Source organism: Seriola lalandi, unplaced genomic scaffold (genome assembly GCF_002814215.2).
Source record: "Seriola lalandi dorsalis isolate HSWRI2012SDOR001 ecotype SW California unplaced genomic scaffold, Sedor1 jcf7180002054680, whole genome shotgun sequence".
Taxonomy (NCBI): Eukaryota; Metazoa; Chordata; class Actinopteri; order Carangiformes; family Carangidae; genus Seriola; species Seriola lalandi.
In genome coordinates this window covers 2,167,762-2,188,901 of record NW_019525233.1, presented here as the reverse complement: position 1 = coordinate 2,188,901, position 21,140 = coordinate 2,167,762, and the positions used below count along the sequence as shown (strand labels likewise).

The 21,140-nt window shown below is 41.6% G+C and overlaps 1 protein-coding gene across 2 annotated transcripts in view; it reads left to right on the top strand.

Moving 5' to 3' along the window:
* Window positions 1-3,232: 3,232 nt before the first annotated feature.
* tnfrsfa (tumor necrosis factor receptor superfamily, member a) overlaps window positions 3,233-21,140 on the top strand; it is a 21,026-nt gene continuing 3,118 nt past the window's right edge. The window contains exons 1-9 of one of the 2 annotated variants that reach the window (XM_023422335.2): window positions 3,233-3,499; window positions 13,345-13,516; window positions 15,525-15,656; window positions 19,740-19,851; window positions 20,131-20,267; window positions 20,364-20,465; window positions 20,556-20,602; window positions 20,693-20,971; window positions 21,063-21,099. In XM_023422335.2, coding sequence (XP_023278103.1) covers window positions 3,467-3,499; window positions 13,345-13,516; window positions 15,525-15,656; window positions 19,740-19,851; window positions 20,131-20,267; window positions 20,364-20,465; window positions 20,556-20,602; window positions 20,693-20,971; window positions 21,063-21,099 — 1,051 coding nt within the window. In that variant the 5' untranslated portion in view covers window positions 3,233-3,466. Of the gene's footprint in view, window positions 3,500-5,498; window positions 5,612-13,344; window positions 13,517-15,524; window positions 15,657-19,739; window positions 19,852-20,130; window positions 20,268-20,363; window positions 20,466-20,555; window positions 20,603-20,692; window positions 20,972-21,062; window positions 21,100-21,140 lie in introns of those variants that run through there. The other variant, XM_087178236.1, reaches the window with a different exon arrangement.

The following is a 21,140-nucleotide window of genomic DNA, read 5'->3' as shown; positions in this document are numbered from 1 at the left end:
GTTATTTATAACAGCACTCATGCTGGTGTGTTTTCACTCTTCACTCGTGTGTCTGCATGCTTGAGAGAAAGGAGGAGGAGGACTGTACTGGATGAATGTCAATGCTCCAGACCTCCACACAGAAGGAGAGAAACATAAACAATATCATCAACTTCGGTGTCAGGCTGCGGCCCCCTCATCTCAGCACAACATTCAAACTCTGACCTTTCACCTTTTACTGTAAACAGGCGGTAATGACCCTGTGGCTGTTGTTGTTATTATTGTGAGCTCTCACAGAATCTGGTGTCCAGAGGGCTTCAGTGATATTAACCCCATTTACAACTATTAACAATTATCCTACTTGTATATTGAAGGAAGATGACTAATGTGAGTTAAGTGAGAGACGTTGTTTGATATTGCAACACATTAAAAGAAAGACTTTAAGATACTGCAAGGCCACTGTCCTTTTCATGACCCCGCTGTTTGCACTATTTCCTGTCCTGTTATCTACAATGAATACAGCCCCATGTCACTGCTGTGCGTTTTTTCTTTTAATTTTATAACAAAATTAAGTAAAACTCAAGTACACAACAGACAGACTGCAGTGAAATAATCGACCGGCTGACTTTCTTGTGCTGTGGTTGAAACAAATAATGAGAATCATCTCAAACTTATGTCTTACTCTCAGTTTTTTCAGCTCCTTTTTTTTTTTTTTTTTAACCTTCCTAAACAGCAAGTGAAACAATACCCAGCAGGCGTCACAAGATAAGTTACTGACGCTCAGGAAGGTTTCCCTTCCCTTTATTTTCTCTCTGTTTTCCTCCGCAGGTCACTTCTGTGAAAAAAAGCCCTCCGGCTCACCAACATATGCTCCCTTCATACACAAATATACAAAACACACTCACTGCTCCCACACAGGATATGCAAATTGCTCCCAAGCTACACAGCATTTAGCAGCTAACTTCCTTTATTGGTGAATCCAAACATTTACCCCCAAACTACAGATGATGAATTGTGGAATTTGTTTTGTGATATTTGTTGTTGCAAAAGTGCACTATCTGAACTAATCAACCCAGTGGCCATAAATACAGACTCGTTCAGGATAGGCCTGCAAATAACTCAATCATGTACTTCCTGTTTTCGAGCACGTAGTCAGTGACCTCAGAAGGAGGAGCACAGGATGTGTTCCAAGTGGAAGATACAGATAGAGAGTTCCTAGATAGTTTTTTTTTTTTATTATTGAAACACATGTCCAACTTTTGCAGGAGGGGATGGGATGCATCTGTTGTGCAACTGGTCAGGTGTTGTGTTGTTTGCCCCAGATGAAATGACGGACGTAAAGTCTGAGCACCTTTTTCCACTTATCACATCTTTTCTTTAATATTTCTTTTATTAGCGGCTCCTAGCGGCTTTTTTTTAATCTCCAGAACACAGAGAAACTTTTATTTTCTCGATCTCTTTTCTTCCACTAAAAGTTCGGTCAGATCATTGGCATTTAGTGGTTCACTGTGAGTAAACAACATTGTCATGCAGGAACTCAAGAAAGGTCCTCTTTTATCTTCAGATACTCTACAATGAGAAGCATCTCCGGATTTTTCACTGCCTCGGTTGCATGCAAAGGTTTACGAAATAATTCTCAGCCAAGTTCCCCACGCCTCTGACTGTAATGTCACCATCACGCCTTTGGTCACATGATTTAACTAATCATCATAATCTTTCATAACAGTGTATTTTCTGTAGACTGCCGAATGAGAAATGAGGGATATGCTGGACAGAATTTACTCTAAATGTGTCTAGAAGCTGCTCAGTCTGTGTGCCATCGCACTACTGTGAGATAGGCCTGAGATTTACTTACACTAGTTGTTTGGTTGTGTTTGTTTATTTATTTGTTTGTGCTGTTAATGACCCGGGCACAGTTTAGTGTAGGTTTGCCCAAATATCTTCTGCTTTTTCCTCCCGTGACAAACAGAAAACAGACCAGCTTTAGATAAGATTTTGTCAGCAGGAACCACATTTGACAGGATGTTTGTTGTTTGATGTAGCTTAGTACAAATAGTTTAATAATATGATGGCAGTTGTCTTCCTGTATAGGCTACTGCAGAGTTCTCAAAATGCAGAAAACTTAGTCTGTTGAAAACAGTTGTTCCTCTTCTCACGAGGTTAAAATAACAGAAAAACCATTAAAACAAACTATTCCTCAGTGAGATAAAGATCCATTAAGTGTCTCCACTCCGAGGTCTACTGGTCTGGAGTGTGTGCCAAAGGTCCCACTTTGGGATCATTCATTCACTGGTGCTCCAACTTGTTGCACATCAGTCAGTTATTACTAGTCAGTTACACATTACATATTCTAGTTAATGTGAGTGGAGCGAGTTACCGAGGAATGAATGTAGATCAAAGCATGAGATGATCCATTTGCTGAATTATAAACCCCAGTGGTGGAAGAAGACTCAATAAAAGTACCAATATGTGGATGTAAAAATAAAACCCTGCATTCAAAATCCTAGTCAAGTAAAAGCAAAAGTACTGCAAAAGTATAAAAAGACTGCTTCTGCACTAAAAAAGTCCCTGTGAATGATATGGTGTAATAAATGGCATTATTAGGTTGTTATTATTTATGCATTAGTGTGGTAGCAGGATTCTACTGGCTGATGTGAAACTAGGTTTAACTACTGTATTTGCAGATTCGTTTGAAGTTTAAAGGGGAAATGTCACTCTGGTGGAAATGTTACCGTAAGGGTTGACAAGCCAAAAGGTTGGGATATATATTTTATATATACAATATATGTAGCCTGCCTACTGTTGCTCATCTCTCAATGAAATGATTGTGACAATGTGATTTATTTCATTTCACCTGGGTAATTGGGACACATAATGTAATCGTTGCACCTAGTCAAAAGTGATTACTGATGTATTTAAATAGGAGTAAACAGATGATTGTGTCTGAAAACTAAATTATTCCAACTTTATGGGCAACAGTGTATATGTATATAATATTTTGGTTTTTATTTTAATCTTATCAGATGTTTAAACTCTTATTTTGCAAAGTAACCATTTAGTATAGAGTAAAAAATGACACTACAGAGGAATAAAGTAGCAGAAATACTCGAGTAAATTATCAAAATTGTTTTAAAGTACAGTACAATGCTGCTTGATTGTTATTCAATGAGGAGCGTTGTGATTGGCTCATGGGTTGTCTGACGTCACGTACAGCTCTCGGAGCTGGGAGAGAGGAAAAAAAAAAAAAAAAAAAGTCTCAACTGGCTCAGACCGCGTCTCTCTCTTGTCCCAGAAAAGGTCCGTAAAGTTTTGTCACCGAGGAGAGCGACCCCATGTAAGAAACCGGATGACGGATAGCTTCAAAGCTGGATTTGCGTGGCTGCTTTCTTTTTCGCTGTAACTGCGGGTTTGCAGAGACTTCAGGCCGGTGGTTTTTCAACGCGAAGTCCAAGTCTCCGGGATCGCCTCTCATCTCGAAGTTCCCAAGATGAACTTCGGTCCGGTGCTCGGGAAACTTTCTGTAAGTAAACGCGACAAATAATAAGCTCTTGAATACTCACGCGCTTGAATATATATCGCTCTGTGTGTAATTAGTATCATCTATTAAGATTATGTGTATTTGGTGAACCTCTGTTAATGGTTTAAATATGCTATTAACTTCAGATAGCCTCTTATTGTGTCGCGCTCTCGGCGCTACAGCAGCACAGTTCAGTTATTTAGTTAGTGATATACAGTAACGCATTGATTCAGACCGTCTCTGTGGCTGCAGGAGACCTTTGATAACATGAATACACACTGTTTCATGAAGTTGAGTAATAGACCAGAACAAACTTTTGGGGGGGGGAGAAGCTGCGCTGTGACATGGGAGCAGAAATCACGACCAGGCCTGTGAACTTGTGTGAGGAGATGAAACAAGCCCGTTCATTGTCCCGCAAGAGGAAGCAACACTGTGTTTGTTGTTGTTGTTGATCAAAGTGTTTATTTCTGTAGAGAGTTCTGTGCTCATCTGAAGATTGTTGGCTCCGGTTTCTGGTTTCTGTGCTCAGGTCAGTTCAGTACAGTACATGTGCTGTATCATTCACTCAACCCAATCCCCTCCACCCCTCCCCTCCTCTGCTTCTTCCTCCAACATTACAGCCACCATCTGTGTTGGACATCATGTGGTCATATTGTTCAGACATTCAGCATATGATGGCTCCTGGTCTGTCACAGCGGATGTAGCTGGCCCTATAGGCTCTATTAATAAGTGCAGTGAAGCCATGGCCTGCTGCGGAGTGCGCTCCTGCTCCAACAGGCTTTAAATCAAATTGTGTGCAGAGAGTGTGAGAACCACAGGTTTCTGTAACATGTCTGAAGCTGTAATCAGTTTCACCCCTAAAAAGCCAAGAATCCACCTTTGCCAGTTAGTCAATTAAAACCACAGAGTCTCTCAAAAGTTTTTCCATCTAAGTTTATTCCACTCTCGAACCTTCACAGAGACGTCTTTTCATTCCTGGCCTGTTGTTTTTTCCAACTGTGCTGCACCAAAGCCTGACACCATGAATCCCGTAAGCTCACTGTAACGCCTTAAAGTGTAACCATTTATTAACACCGCTTTGTGTTTCCAGGGAGGTGAAGTGCTTAAAGCTCAGTCATATATTTTGCATTAATCCAAAGATCACTGATACTGTGACAAAGATGCAGAAAATGAATCAGAGTTCTTAGTTACCGCAGTTTGGCGTTTCATCACAGACGCCTCCTGTCGACTCCGCTCACTTTAAATACAGTCGTTAAAGTAAATGTAACATCTGCTGATGTGCCTGGAGCTTTAGTGTTTGTTTTCTGCATTGTCTGATCTGTGTTTTAAGTCATGCAGTGTTCCATTACTGAAATCAGATTTACTTCTCCGGGTGGCAAAGTCAATGTTTATCTCTTTTGTAAACCACAGTACATTCTGGAGGCCCTGCCAGCAGGCCTTGTTGCTAAGGGACTATGAGGAAACTTCACCCCCCCTACCACCCCCTTCCCCAAACACACACACACACATACACAGAAATACACACACACACACACACACACACACACACACACACCCCTCCAAATTGGCTTGAGTGTACGTGCCTGGCCGCTCAGTAAACTTCCTGTGTAGAGTACACAGATATGCTGATATTAGTGGCATCAATTTACTTCTTAGAATTGTCATGCCCATGGAAATATACATGAGATTGTAATCTGTGATTGCTTACTGAGCGTCTGGGTGTTGGTTCACACAGGAAATATCCCTCTCTGTCTCTGTGGACAACACAGACAAGGGCAGGACTGACATCTGGGACAAGTGGAGGCCAAACTGTGTCTCTGGGGACTCAACAGTGGTCAACAAATCAGCCGCTCTAAAGTTCCTAATGCTGGTAACTGCTGCTTGCTGCTCTGCATGGTGACCATGTGAACTGTTATAACTGAGCCTGTGGCTCAGAGAAGCTGCATGTACACTGACTGATGCAATGCGGTGCAACCCACTCGCTGTCAGTCAGGTGTTTGTACCAGAGCGGAGACACAGCTAGTGATGTTTTATTGTTAGCGATTGATGGTTGATCAAAGTGCTCCTGCTGCTCCTGCTGCTGTTGTTGTAGTCGTCGTCGTTGTCGTTGTTAAGGTGAGTCACTCCTCAGTTATTAAAGACCTACTGATTCACTTAGGGAGTGCCACCTGTTCAGGTGTTGCCAGTTCACGTCATGCATACCAATGGGGGCAAGTCAGCGCTCACACCTGAACGGTCCGGCCTGAGATAAGTGGGGTTGCGTCAAACATCACCAGATAAACAGATTGACTTCACCCATTTTCATTCTTTCTTCTTCTTCTCCGGCTCATTCTTTGGTCCTGACTGTGATTGCTGAGGAAGTTTTTACTCCCACAGGTTGTTAAGTGTGTGATGTGAGGGAGTTTAAGTCCATAACTCCACCTGTTCCACCGTGGTTGAAGTGTAATGCTCACTGGAAGGAGTGCTTTTCTATGCCAGGCACTGATTTGTGGACATAAGAATAAAGGAGCTAGCTATTTTATTATTTGTGTCCAAGTGTGCAGAGGCGTAGTTTATGAGTGGGTAGAGCTTAGAGCTGAAATAATTTTTGATTAATAGATTCTGATAATCAGTTAATGGTTCCAGTCATATTTCAAAACAAAAATACCAAATGTTCTCTGGTTTCAGCTACTGCGATGCAAAGAGCTGCTGCTTTCTCATTTTGTTTTACATAATTGGAAATGAATATCTTTGGAAACTGGTCTGTTTGTTGCAGATGTTACTGTGGGTTGTGAGAAACTGTGAGGATTTTTTTCACTAATTTTGGACATTGAATATATATATATATATATATATATATATATATATATATATATATATATATATATACATAATAATTGTTATTTGCAACTGTAGTAGTGTTTACAAAAGATTTTAGCCACATAACCAGGAGGAAAAAAGTGTATCACAGCAGCAAATTTGAGAATTTCAGTAATTAATCACTATTCCAATAATCAATTCATGATTTCAATCATTTCTCAAACACAAATGCCAAACATTTCCTGGTTCCAGCCTCTGAATTGTGAGGATTTGTGATGATGAACTGAATATCTTTGGGGTTTATGACATGAGTTCTCCTTCAGCTTCAGGTAAGTGTGATGAGCATTTTCGTAATTCTTAGACTTTCAGGCCCCAAACATTTAATGCTTTTAATCTAAAGATATTCAAGAGATTAATTGATCATGTTAGTCGCAGAAGTAAAGACGGTGCTATAGACATTTACAGCCCTATCAGAAACACGACATAGCGTGAAAGGAGACTGACATAAGGTTTACATCAGCGCTAAGTCCTCTGACTTCCTGCTCTCCTGGATAAATGAACAGATTATAACACAAGTGTTGAGTCTCAGAACAAACTAAACCTTTGTCCAGAGAGTGGACTTCTGTTTAGAAAGACATAAATCCCACATAAATTCCAGCTATTGATGGTCACTTAAGTCCCTGTTGACCTGCTACACCAGTCACATATTCTACATTTTTGCTGTGATGTGTTTATAGAGAAGCCTATAAACTGTGCTTCATGGGACTTTTTTTTCTCCCCCCTTTTACACAAAGACGAGCTTTAATGGAGCTAATGTGATTGTCTCTAGAGCGAGGTGATGGATTCCTGCACATACTTGAATCTATTAGTCATCCTTTCTTGCTCTTTTCATTCTCTCCCTCCTGGTGTTGTCTTGTGAGTCGCCTCTCTGCCTCTCTGGCTCTCTGCAAAGGGCCTAATCAGAATTTGAAAAGCCCTAAGTTAATAGCCCTCCTGCACACAAATCTCCAAATTCAATTTGTGAATGTTGTTGACAGATTCAGTGTCCTCACGTATCCCTCACTAACGTACTACATGAATCATAGTGACGCCATGTACACGTGAGAGCAGCTGACCACAGAGACCACCTCGCCCTCACAACACAAACAGGCTGGAAAGTGTTTCTCACACTGCACCTGCTTACAACTCTTAAACTCATGGCAGCCTCGTCTCTTTCAGTCATCAAAACAATAAGCGTATTTTCATGTGGTCAGCGTCAGGGTGTCAGTCATATCACCAGCTTGTGGTCGGCTGAGCGACTGCTAGGAAATTCATTAAAACTGTCGTCATCGCTGATTGTTTTTTTGTTGTTTCTCTTCTCTTTTTTTTTTTCGCTGGTATGAAGGTGAATGTTGCCTAACCTGCCTGTGACACACTGTTACACTCGTCTAATCAGTGAAGCATACCTCCTGAGGAAACTCAAGAATTTGTGTCGTGGAGCTGCTGCTTCCCTGAGTTATAAATATCCAGCCTAGCGGATATGTTGTGGGTCTAATCGGGTGCTGGGCCTGTGCTCTGAGGCAGGCTGCTGTGGAGGGAACAGTTTGGAGCTGAACCCTGCATGAAGCCTCTGTATTGTCTCGAGCTTCCTGTGCTCCCTGAGAGGAGGGGGCAGCCGCTTTTCACACGCTCCCACACATACACTGTATGTGTAATTGTGTTCTCTATTGTGTGTCTGTGCGTGTACTCGTCACTCTGCGTGCAGTGTTTTGTCGCTCAACAGTATGTTAACACTTTCTTGTCTGGCCGCTTTAAGCCTGCGCCGGGTGTCACTCTCTCTTCATCTCCGACCGTTCAGCTTCATAATGATGAATGTGTCCCAGCTCAGCTGAGCTCTGGATGTATTTACAGTTTGTAGCGACGTGTCAGACGCCTTTCGCTTGACATAAGCTGGGTTGTACTTGTCTTAGTCATCTAACACAAAATGTCAGTGTAATTTATCACTCAAGGAAAGTCATGCATGGTCACCCCACCCCCCGCCCCCACCTCCAGTGAGTGCCAGGGTTTATCTGTAAAGCAGAGCTCAGAGCGCCTTCACTGCCCCGTCAAGGTCAGCTCAGAGGATATACCATACATATTGCATATTGAATTAAAGTTTAATTCAGGACAAATTGTACTTGATTTGTCATCTTAAATAATAAGTTGGTTAAATTAGAATTGCATTAAAAATCCAATGCTAAACTTGGACATTAGTTTTCGCTGATAAACTAATGATATTACAGATGACGACTGATGTAGGATTTCGTCTCTGTTCTGTTCTGAAAACCATATTTTCATTTCATTATCTGAGTTTCTTCAGGTCATAGAGCCATCCGTCCTCATAACAGCATAAATTAGATCACTGAACAGTTATGGGTAGTTAATGGTGAATATCATAAAATATCAACCCAAGCTATTTGCGGCTTTGAAAAGACCAGTCAAGCATAAAACACAGAATTAACTGTAATAGAGCAAAAATGGTTGAGTTGATTAATCAATTAACTGATTAAAAATAATCTGCAACAATTTTGATGATCAGTTATTGCACATTCTCACTTTCCAATAATAACTTTTTTTTTGGTTTTGGAGTTTTGCTCATACAAGAAAAAAAAAAACTTGTGGAAGGCGTTTGTAACTTTTTATATACTTTTTTATTTTATACTCAAAAGTGTTTATCGATTAATCAGAAAAGAGGTATTGACGATAACGATGATATCTAAAAAAAAAAAAAAAAGAAATATCGATATTGTGTTAATGATACACGTGATAATATGGTGATCTTTTGTTAATCTAGTCGCCTCTTCACTAAACATGAAGTGTAATTGTTTTTTTTTTGTTTGTACAGTTACAGTCACAGACTCTCTCTCCACCTCCCTACACTCCCATTAAACATATTCTGCTTCTTTTTCCCCCCCAAACTTTCAGATAGAAACAACAATGAGATTGTTATCATGAATACGTTCGGTCACGATGCTCGTGTAGTATAAATATAATATCATGACGCCCGTAATCAGAAATTGTATAAGGATTGGTCACAATCAGATAAGACAGTGTAGCAGATGTGTCTTGTCTTTTGCACCGAGAAGGTCATACAAGCAGAAAACAAAAAAGTGACTAAGTAACTGCAGATGCTGTCACTTCAGTTATGAGGTGGAGGGGGTTTCTCTGTTGCGGTTGTGGGAGTTGATGGAGGTTTCTGATAAAGATTAAACTGTGTCGTGGTCAGGGGAAGACGCATGTCACTGACGTTTCCACCGAATGTAACGTGCTGCAAATCAGCAGCTGCGGCAAAACATGTTTGTTCCATCCTGCACCCTGTCATGTGCTGGAGGCCTTAAATATCAACAAGGGTAAAATGGCTAAATTCCTCAGTGCAGCATGGAAATAGAGTAGTACTGGTCAGTAATCAGTGTTAGTTTACGTGATTGATGACTCAGACCCTTCAGCTTTAATCAGATGAACTGATTAAGTTGTTCAATCAACAAATGACTGTACAGTAGGCGACACTCAAAACTGGATTAAACTTATTGTGCAAAGTGACAACTACAGCTTTTCAATTGGTTTTCTATAGACTACGTTGATAAAAAATCATGTGATAATCGGTCTTTTCATATTTATTAATCTCACATCCTCAATGTACGGAGATATTCTCTTAAATTTAAACTTCTCTTAGAGCTCCCGTCTCTCTGTCATGTTGTCGGAGAACGCGGTACGACCACGATAGTATCGTAACTGTCACAAATGTCTGACAAACGATGAAAGAAAAGGAGCGGCTAATGAGAAAAGCATGACATGGAGAGTCAGGTCCTACTCCGGATCCAGGAGTATAATGAGGTGCATCATGTCTGTCCTTATCAGTTGGCTATGATTGAAATCATCTGTCTGATATGAAATGAAGAATCTCCCTTGGTGTGTGTGTGTGTGTGTGTGTGTGTGTGGGTGTGTGTGTGTGGGTGTGTGTGTGCAAGAGTTCATTGCATTTTCTGTTTCTGCCCCCTTCTTTTCTTTTTTTTTTATATATAATGGAGCTCACTGTAATTCCCTCAGGGATATGGAGTGATCACAGCCCCCTAAATGGCCCATTGATAACCTAGGTCAACTGAAAGGATGTCCTGTCATTTAGTCACAAATGCATTCTCAGTGTAAATGGCATGTGAAGAGTTTGTGCCAAGGCCATTTGGAAGAACCCGGAGTGTTTAGAGGAAGTGGAGGGAAGCTACTGTTGTCAGATAAACAGAAGGTCTCATTATTTTATTGTAACTTTTATTAGTTTAACTTGCATCCACACAAGCGGAGCACTAACCTATCGTACACACGGGCTGAAAGCACGACAATAGGACTCTGTTTTACCAAGTAATCTGCAGCCCGGCCCACTCATTGTACAGAGGATAGAGAGGACTGTGAAGTGGACTGAGCCACTCCAGCCAGAGGTTGGAGAGTTTCCAGGGATTGTGGGTTTGGAGGGCTCTCTGCACTGAGGTTACGGTTTCTCCAGCTTTCCTTCTTTGCTTGGTTATGGAGGTAAAACTAAGCCACATTGCGGCTGCCCATAGCGTTTATGTACACACTGTTTTTGTGCCTATGTAGTTTAGCAGCCTTAGGATATTAGTGTGAACACATGTTGTTGGCCTTGTTTGTTTTCCCTGGGTGCGAGATGGCTGTGTTTGGGGGGAAAAGGCTGGATTCCCTCAGACGGAGCTGACTGCGTTAATTACAAAATAAAAAAGCTGGACGGTTGTTTTGGATTGTTTCAGTGGCACATGGAGAAGTGGTTACACACGAGTGTGACTCTGCTCTCATAAAACAGTCTCTCTTAAAACATTCTCAGTTTCAGTAGCAAATTTTCTTTTCTTCTATTTTAGAGCTGAAACAGTCAATCAACAGAAAATTAGGGAAATTAATCATCAGCTATTTTGATAATCATTATCTATGGATTTTCAAAGGACTCAAAGATGACATGACTAGTTGCGGCTTCTTCAATGTGAGGATTTCCTGCGTTTCTCTGCTTTATTGCGTTGTAAACTTTTTTGGACCGTTGGTGGGAAAAAACAAAACATTTGAAGACGTCGCCATGGTGCTGTGGAAAATGGCGATGGGACATATTTCACCATTTTCTCGCTTTATCGAGATAAATAATCTGCAGATTAATAGATAATGAAAATAATAATAAACAGCAGTGGCCTTACTTCCCTATGGTAAAATAAGATTGGATTTTCTGTGAGTTAACCTTCAACTGCAGAGCGCAGCAGGTTAGCTGCTGCGGCCGTCTGCACCTGGGAATGTTTTGAATAACAGACCCTGAAATGAACAAAGACTGGAAATGATGTAATCTCTACGCTCTCTGTGCATCTTCACTGTCAGAGAATCACACAGGTTTTGACTTTAAATGATTTATTACAATACTTTATGGGGGGTATTGATTGATATTTCACATTCTCCCTCTGCACTGTAGAAGTGTAGGATTACCTCGAGTCCAGCTCATTCTTTCCCAGTTGTCTTTTTTTTTCCCCATCCTTTCTTTCCACTGCTTCGTCGTGCACATGTGCTCGTACGCAGATTTTTCTCTCTTGCCTTTTTCACACGGCCTTCTACTTACTCTTTCCCCAGTTCCATGTCTCTGCTTCCCCCACCCTGCAGTCATACACATAGTGTATTCAAGTCTAAAGACTCACCCATGCAAGCTGTTAGTCTCCCCCCCCCCCTCGCTCTCATTTTATCTCCCTCCTCTTTCCTTCTCTCCTCTGCCTCCCCCCCACCCCCCACCCCAGGATGGTTGGATAGATCTAAATGGTGTGATTGTGACTGCTCTGCCGGCCGTCTGCCCCTCCACGTCTGCCTCTTAGCGTCTTTGGAAAGTCTGACGTGAGCAGAGGGAGAGGAAGAAGGGAAAAGGCAGAGAGCGCGAGAAAGAGAGAGAGAGAGAGAGGAAAGTTCTTTTGAGCAACAAGGCATGGCGGCCCTCCAGAGAGCCGAGTCTAGCGTCAGGAGTCGGCCTCAGCTCCAGCCTGTCCCTCCTCCTCTACCTCAGTCTGTGTACTCTCAGTCTTTCTTCCTCTCATTCTCCCACACTTGTCTTTTTAGACTAGAACATCCCACCTTCAACTTGCCGTCTACAATTTCTCACTTTTAATCGACCCTCCCGCCTTCTCTTTCTCCCTCTCAACCTGGCCCGCTCCACCCTAACCTGTTCCTTTCTCTCCTGGCCTTGTGAAGGTGGGGAGCGGTTGGGGTGGAGTGGAGGGTGGAGGGGGGGGCTGGTGCACAGCAGAGACAAAAAATCTCCAAATGTAGGCCTCTCATTTACCCAGGAGGTGTCGCGTTGCGTTTGAGGCGCTTCATGCCGGTGTCGCATGTCGTGGCATTCAAAGAGCCGGGGTTTAAGAATGTGGGTCATTTGAAGTAGAGGCACTAAAGTGTGTTGTTTGCCAGTGAATGGGGCCTTCTCACATTGACATGGTGAAAAGCGTGTGAATAAACACCAGCGCCTGGGGGCCACACTAAAGTGTTCGGCTATATTCTTCTCAGTCCCCCCACCTATACAAGCCTGTTATTATCCGGCACATGAATGGACCTCTGGAATCACATCTGATACGGGCACCGGGCTGCTGTTAGCTGAGATACCTTATCGAACCCTCAGCCCACAGTCGAGGGAAACAGAGTCTCTTCTTTTTCAACCTTTTCCTCATAAGAAAACCAGATCATGGAGTAATTAAGTTTGGTCGCCTGTTGCGCTGCATGTTGCTAGCGTATAGCTCTGCATCCTGCGCACACAGGACTGTGTTGCCTCTAGTTGTGACCAGCTGCATGGCTCCGTTAATTGCTTTCCCACGGCAGATGTTCAGATCAGATGGTTCAAATTAAGTCGTAGATTGCTCACACAAGGTTTCCTATGAAGATAGACTCTCCTCTTTACTGTCCTTCATCTAATGAGTTTGAGTGGGTGGGTCTGTATACTGTGGATACACATAATAATGCAAAGCTTTTGTCTCCTCTCCCCCTCCCTCCCCCCCTCCTTGACTTTGAACATCCAGGTGTTGGTGGTGGCAGCGCTCCTGACTGGGCTCGTGTGTCACGCAGCAGATCCTCCAGCGTCTCAGTGGTCCAGCGACGAGTACAGAAACCTCACCCTACGACGACACAGAACATGTGTGGAGAACCATCAATACCTCCACCAGGGACTCTGCTGCCTCAACTGCCATGCTGGTAAGAGGGATCGCATTAAAGGCCCCATAATTTACACTTTTCAGGTGTTTTAAATTGAAGTGTTGATCCATAAGAATCCATAAGCCTCTCTTCTGATTGGCTGACTTTATTCTGAGTGATCGAATAGAAATCTAGCAGGTAAAACACTCAGAGAAACCAAATCCTGCAAGGTTGGATGGTGGGTCCAGGTGGGCGGGGCTTGGGGCATGTCTGAGAGTGGCGACTGCTTTGTTGTGACATCACAAAGTTACAGGAAGTCCTGACGGCTGGTTTTAAGGCTCAGTGTCTGAATACAGGCTGTGTGCATTTCTCAGTGGACTGAGTATTGATACTTTCACTGTATTAATATAGAACGTAGACCTGAGCTATAATCAAACATCAGAGCTACCATCTACAATAGCATTTTCTGTGAAAAAAAAACAACTAAAGTCAAATGTCAAAACCATAACCTGAACTGTATCCTAAACGAGTTTTGCAAATATTCTCTGCCTGGCCTGGAAAGAAAGCGTAGTGGCCAGGAGCAGAAGGCACGCTGCTCCATCTCAGATCAGATTTACGCTTTTACGAGTGAAGCTGAGGTTCTTTTCAATTCCTGAGTAATTAAAAGTACCAACCGTTTTAAATTTATTATGTAAAGAATTTGATGAGGCTGTTACTAACATTTTTTTTTTTTTTTTATTTAGCTCAGAACTTATTTAGCCAAAATGCAATTACTGCACACTGATTGGATTATTTCATTTACCATTCTGAATTCTAAGAAATTCTGTTTTAAATTTAATCAACTCAGGTTGTGTAATCTTGTTTTTTTCTTTTAAATAAAAGCTCAGACGTGCAGCACCAGTAAATTCCCAACGTTATTAACTAATGCGTAATTTCTAAAACACATGCCACTTTATCAAATTATGTGTGCATGAGCATTTATTTAAAACCCGGAGGTTGTGTATGTTTGACTTCATACTTACAGCTGTTGTAAATCAACTCAAACAATCAATCGGTCAATCAATTTCTTATATCTAAAAGCTTAATTTACACACAGGACGGAGAAAATCCTTCATGGGAGATAATGATTAGACACTAACAGATAAAACAGAGTGAGTTGTGTGCTTGTGACACTGGGATGCAAAGAAAAATCTTGGAATTTTCTCATTTTTTTATGAATCTGTTTTCTTGCATTCTTGTGATTTGGTCAGTTTTCACCACATGTTTAAAAAAACCCACTGTGACCACTTATTGGAATGTAATGTTAGCTTTTTGCTTCTTTCTGTCAGCATGAACTTTTTATTTAACCAGGCATAATGTTTGTTTGCCTGGCTACACACTGAAAATCAGTTTAAGCCACGCTTAAACCGAGCTAAAACAAACTGTATTACCCCTGGACCGACCACAGCACTGACACTCTGCTTACTGAATATTCAGTGGGTTCAGGCCACAGATGTCTTTGCTGTCTCTTGCATTTTTCCCATTCTCTGCTGTGCCTTTTTTCCATTTGAGCATCAGATAAATCCTGAAAACACATGAGAATCAACTGGTTTCATTCAAGGCACGTGTGAACTGAGGATAAAAATTCCACGCATGACAGTCGACCAGTGGAGGAGGTCACGTAACTGTGTTGTTCAGTGAATCGGTTCATGTCAACCCACCCCCTCCTCCTCCTCCGGTCCCCATGAAATGTGCACTCGAACTTCCTGGAAACCTGTCATCTTGTGTAAAAGAGTGAATCATGTACAAGCAAAGAAAACCTCACAATCCCACCCCTCTGCACTTTTTTATCAAATCAAACGGCCTTTCTCTCCTCAGCTGATGTCCCATTGGTTTACAGTTCAGAGGCTTATAACATCGTCCGATCCCTTTGCTGTGGAATGTCCTGCCCCAACATCCTGTTTCAGCAGGAAACACATCACATTAATGACGTCAAAGATCCACAGCGGCTTCAATTAGCCGCAATAAATTAGTGTATATGTTTATCATTTGAATTGATGTGTGATTGTTGCATTGTTTTTATTTGCAGGAACCTTTGTGCAACAGGCCTGTGAGAGAGACCAAGAGCAAGGGACCTGTCTTCCCTGTGAGCATGGACAGACTTACACAGAGCACTCCAACGGGATGAACCGCTGTCTGCCATGTACCAACTGCCGCTCAGGTAACGGTACTCTCCACGTCTGCACTTGAGTTTTTCATAAAATCATGTTTCATTTTGATTTAATTAGGGAGAATAGATAATATACTGTTTTTATGTTCAACTTTTGACCTGTTAGGCTTCTCTTTTTTTTTGGCTCTTTAATTATTATAGCATTTACTAAGATTTGGCTGTGGAGTTTTACACTGAGGTACATTTGACCAATTAGTAAAAGGAGTCAGACAATGCATTTTATTTATGATAATAGTTTTGAAAAAAAACCCAGGTCTCCTCATATGTCTTGTTTTCTCTCTTTATTCCTTTATTTGGATCCCCATTAGCTTCCACACTGTGGTCTGAATTAACAGTCCAAAACCCAAAGATACTCAATTTCCCATCACAGACGACAGAGAAAACCTCAAAATATTCACATTTTAGAAGCAGGAACCAGCATGTTTTTTTTTGCCATTAGTGTCACATGTTTATTATAGGGGGAGGGGGGTAGGGGGTCTATCCTCTGTAAATCTTTGTTCATGGACAACTACAATGAGTTTATCGTGTCAGGTTGAAGCAGCTTTGTCCAGTGTGAATGCTGAAAATAACTCCCAGGTGGTTGAAAGAGAAGAAAAACTAACTGAATTGCCCTTTAATTCAATCCATTACCTATTTAAAAAAAAAAAAAAAAAGTTACATAAAAGTCGAGTCTTCTGTAATCCAGTTTGTCAAAGATATATTGTTTGGGAAAGTTGATACCTTTTTGTCTGTGCCCCCTGCCTTTCAGATACACTCCCGAAAATGTGATCTTATGATGTTACACAGAGTCGTGGGGCGTGTCTTTGTTGTTTTGTCTCGTACGCCGAATGTGAGCATGTCTCGGGAGATTTGCTTGTGTGTCTGTCCTACCTGGGTGAACTGGGTGTGGCTGTGTCCCATTGTCTCCCACACTGGGCGTCTTTGTGTCCAGTCAAAGGCTGCAGCCACAGAAAAGAGACTAGTGTTACATAGGATGTGTTTTGTGCTCATTCGTTGCGGTTTTAAGATTAAGCTTTGTGTGTTTTGCTCTAGTTTTAAACTTATTTACCATGCAAAAATAATAGCAGGAAATGTGAATTACGCTTTGAGAAACATCTTATATTGACAAGGCCACTGTTGATTGCATGAATCCTTTTATAGAGTCAGGTGGAGCTTCGCCTTGTTGAAGTTTAGGTCATGGTTTCGTGTGTTGTCTCTCTTAAGCAAAGCCTTAGGATGAATGTTGTGGAGAGTGTTGTTGATTCAGATGAAATGACCTGCATCATTTTCTTAGACCAGACAGGAAGTAGAGACAAAAAGGTGTTCACATTCAGTTTGGACTGAACAGATGTTTCTCTGCCCCACCCTCTCCGCCCCCAGCATTCAGACTTATACAAAGCACCTGCCAATTTAATAGAAATAACAGATTTAGTTAATTATTGTGCATTCTTCAAACACCAGCTGCCTCACAGGCAGCTGAGTGTTGAATTGTTGCCAATTCTTAATGTTTGTTTTTTTTTTTGGGTTTACTCTGACTCACTTCCTATTTGAGGCTTTGTTGCATGTGTTACCTCCAGTTAGCGCTGAGCATAATTATGTAACAAAACTGAAAAGAATTATTTCTCACTGCACTGAGTTACAACAGCATTTCCTCTGTATAACAGGCGCTCGGCACGGTCTGTGTCCCACATGGCGTATCTTCCATGTAAAAAGCAGGGAGGAAGCAGGGAGCGCTGCGTTGGCTCCACTGGTGATAAAACAAACACAACAACAGAACTTGATTTCTAGCTTGATCGAATTAACTTAATGGCAAACAAATGTAGCAAAATGGAGGCTTTTAAGTCACTGAACAATGTCAGCATGTTTAAAGTCCACCAATGCCAACTTTGTATAGCTACTATTGTAACTTGCCTCTCAAATTTTTTTTCTTGCAAGGAACATTTTTATATATCAATACTATCATTGTAAGAAACTTCAAAAAATTCAAACCATGAACCATTTTAAAATATTTTAATATGACATATTTTCTCAGTAAATCAGCAGTTATTAGTTATGAAAGTGTCCCATGAGTGTTCACACCCCTTCATTGGAAATTAACTAAACAACTCTCAAGGGAAAATGTTTTTTATTGGAAAACTGATAAAATTTTGATTATTATATGTCAGTAAAATGATAACAAAATCCACTGTTCCAATCACTTGACATCACATAACTGCCTTTATAAACTCAGTGGTCTCGGTGCGGCAGGGCCTTCTTAAATTAAGTATTAAATTAATTATAATACTGTATATACTGTATAAATATTGTTAGTTTCCTGAAGCCCCGCTGCTTCATCTCTGTCAAACAAATAACAACCTTCACTGATTCAGAGGGGTCAGTGTTACAAATTGTGATTGGCCAGTGAGCCCGGATCACGCTCTCATGCACACCCCAAATGACAGGCACACGGAGAGGGCTGGTAAAGAGACTGACAGCGGCATTAAACACTGTATGGATTTTTGGGAGCCCACTGGCCCACATATGTGTTGGGCTCTTCTCCCAGTGGTCCCAACTGTCAGTTTTACTGTTTTCAATGTGTTTGTGAGAGAGAGAGAGAGAGAGAGAGAGAGAAAAAACATTTTTCTAAATCAATATGTGTCAGCCCACGACAAATAAATCAATGTATGGGAAACACTGGTTTATATCCATATAATCCAAGTTGTTGCATGTATGTTGTCGCTCCATATATAGTCTTGCATCACAGGACTATAAATTGCAGCAGTGATATCTACAGGCCCAATCTACCCAACTGCATTAGGTTTCATTATGATCATTAAACTGATAATCACTAATGATTATTGACAGGACAGACAAAAGGAATTCAGTGTGGAGACTCAGAGAGGAGTCTTTACTCTTAACTTTAAGTCTTTGTGTTGGATGGGATCAGTAAAGTTCATGTCGTATTCAACTTCAGATGTACAGACAGAGGAAACTGAATTATTCCCCATCAAATACGCAGATCTTTTCAGTTCATTAGCAACATGCTTATGACACCTTCTCGACAGCGTCCTGAAGATGGTAATAAAGTGTTTGCCAGCTGATTACTCACTGAACTTTGTATCTTTGGCAAAGTTGTAATTGTCATCTGTGGAAAAGTTGACGTGACGCGTATAAATCAGTCATAAATTTGCTATTCCATAAGAGTTCTTTAAAAACTCACTGAAATGAGCTGAATTGTGTGAATACAAGAGGATGTATTAATGCGGATGATTAGAGGATAGTAAGAGAGTGCTCACACTTTGCTACCAAACCAACCTTACACTGCAATTTTTCCTTAATTGGCAAGTATGGACATCAGATTCCTGTGAAAGGTCGTCCTGTGGAGGTGGACGACTGCTTTATTATTAATCTTGATTGTATCTTCAAGGCCAGGACTTAGGTCTTTTAGGTCTCAATTTAATAAATGCACCATGCCTCTCCATCCCTCATTATACTGTTAAAATGAGGCAAAATGTATCTAATAAGACGACAAAATTGGGAACTCAATTATCTAACTTTTTTGGCAAAAGATTTCCACGGAATTGCTAACGGCCTACAAGTTGTCTGAAAAGTCCACCATGTTCTCTCTCATTTAAACACATGCCAGTGGTCACAGGTTTAATATGAGTTTACGTCACAAAGTTAGAGGAAGTTGCAAACTCCGAACAGGTCACACACTCTGTGTTGACCAGTAATTTGTTTTTCTCTTTAGCTGATCACAGATGTGTGGGGGGCCACTACTTTACATTTAGGAATCCAGGGGCTGGTATGCTGTGGTTGAAACCTGGCTCTCTGCCAGTGTGCCTCTTTTATCTTAATGCCTTTAATATTGTAATTCAATACATACCATCTCATAGGTTCTTCAAGTACAAAATGCCTTCTGTCCGTCTGTGTATCAGTTGCTAAAAATGATTTTATTACATCACATTGCTTCATATCTCTCTGTGTATTTAAGGTTTGAGTAGATTGGTCCCCTGTTTATCTATTTAATCAGATTTGATTTATGTCCCTGGCCCTCATTGTTATGATATTTATTTATGGTGTGTCCGCTGTTTTATCTTTTCCAACTATTCACAGATGAGATTGAAACTACATCCTGCACCACGACTACAGACACCAAGTGCCAGTGCAAACCGGGGACCTTCTGTGTGCCGGATCAGGCCTGTGAAGTCTGCAAACGTTGTGCCAAGTGAGTCTGATTTTCTTCTTTTTACTTTGTACTGACCCACAATGTCACTGAGTTTCTACCTTAAAGGGGAACTGTTCAGTGGTACACATCAAAGTCTGTTTACAGGTCTAAGGGAGTAGTGGTGCATGTGTGGAAAAAAGATGAATAACGCGGTGGCTACAGAGGGAGCAGCTGCTACATTAGCTACTACAAGCATAGCAGACCAGGTGATGCTGTGCTTTTTATGTTTGAATGTCACTGGATATTTATTTATTTATTTATTTTTCTATAAAATTGCAGGTGTAAACCGGGGGAGGAGGAGGTGAGGAAGTGCACCCCCTTTTCTAACACGGTGTGTCGAAAACGGGATCCGTCCCCTACTGAAACCTCCCTGAAATCCGCCCCCACACCAACACCTCCCTCTTCAGTGGACATTGGTAACATAGAACGCTGTTTTACGCAAAACACACAGCTTCAAATTATTGCACCTAATTTTAATCACACTGATTTATTTCTGGGTTTGTTTTTTTCAGCTATTCCTATATGTATTTTTCTGGCCATCATCATCCTCATTTCTCTCGTTGGACTGGCTGTGTGGTGGTTCGTGTTCAAGCAGCGTTCATGTGAAATACCATGTAAGTTGAAATCATGTCCTGTGCAGCTTTGCATTGCAGTTACTCTTATTAAGGATGGGTTCCTAATGCTGTGTTTCTGCTTTCAAACAGGTTCAAAGAGCCATTGTGATTCCAGTGAAATTGTGAAGATTCCTATTGTAAGTTTTTTGTTTTGTTTTGTGTTTATTTTCTGTCACACTGTGTACGATATGTCAATGTTTTCCATCCTCTACCTTTGTTCTGGGCAGGATGAGAGTGGAGCCACGGCGGAGGAGAGACAGAATAACCAGAATGCAGGTCTGGAGGGCGAGGAGTCCCGTCCGGAGTCACGACCGCTGCTGCAGGAGACCCAGGCTGGGATAACCAAGTCTCCTCCCCTCGAGGATGAGGACCGAGGACTAGGGGACAGTTTGCCCAACACCACTAGCTCGTCTCAGACCAGCCTGTCGGCCCTGCCCACAGCAGCTTCCTCTGGTAACACCCCACACCAGAGCCCCAGCGCCTTCAGACTGCCGCCTGCAGACATGGTGAGGGGGAGAAGATAGAAAACACCAGAAAGATTGTTTCTGTTAAATTCTGTTATTTCATTTTACATGTGTATTTTCTCTCATGTTACAGGATGATCCTCTGAGACATCGACTGGTGCCACTACAAGGTGAGATTGCTGCAGTGGGAGGGGAGTGGGAGGGGAGTGGG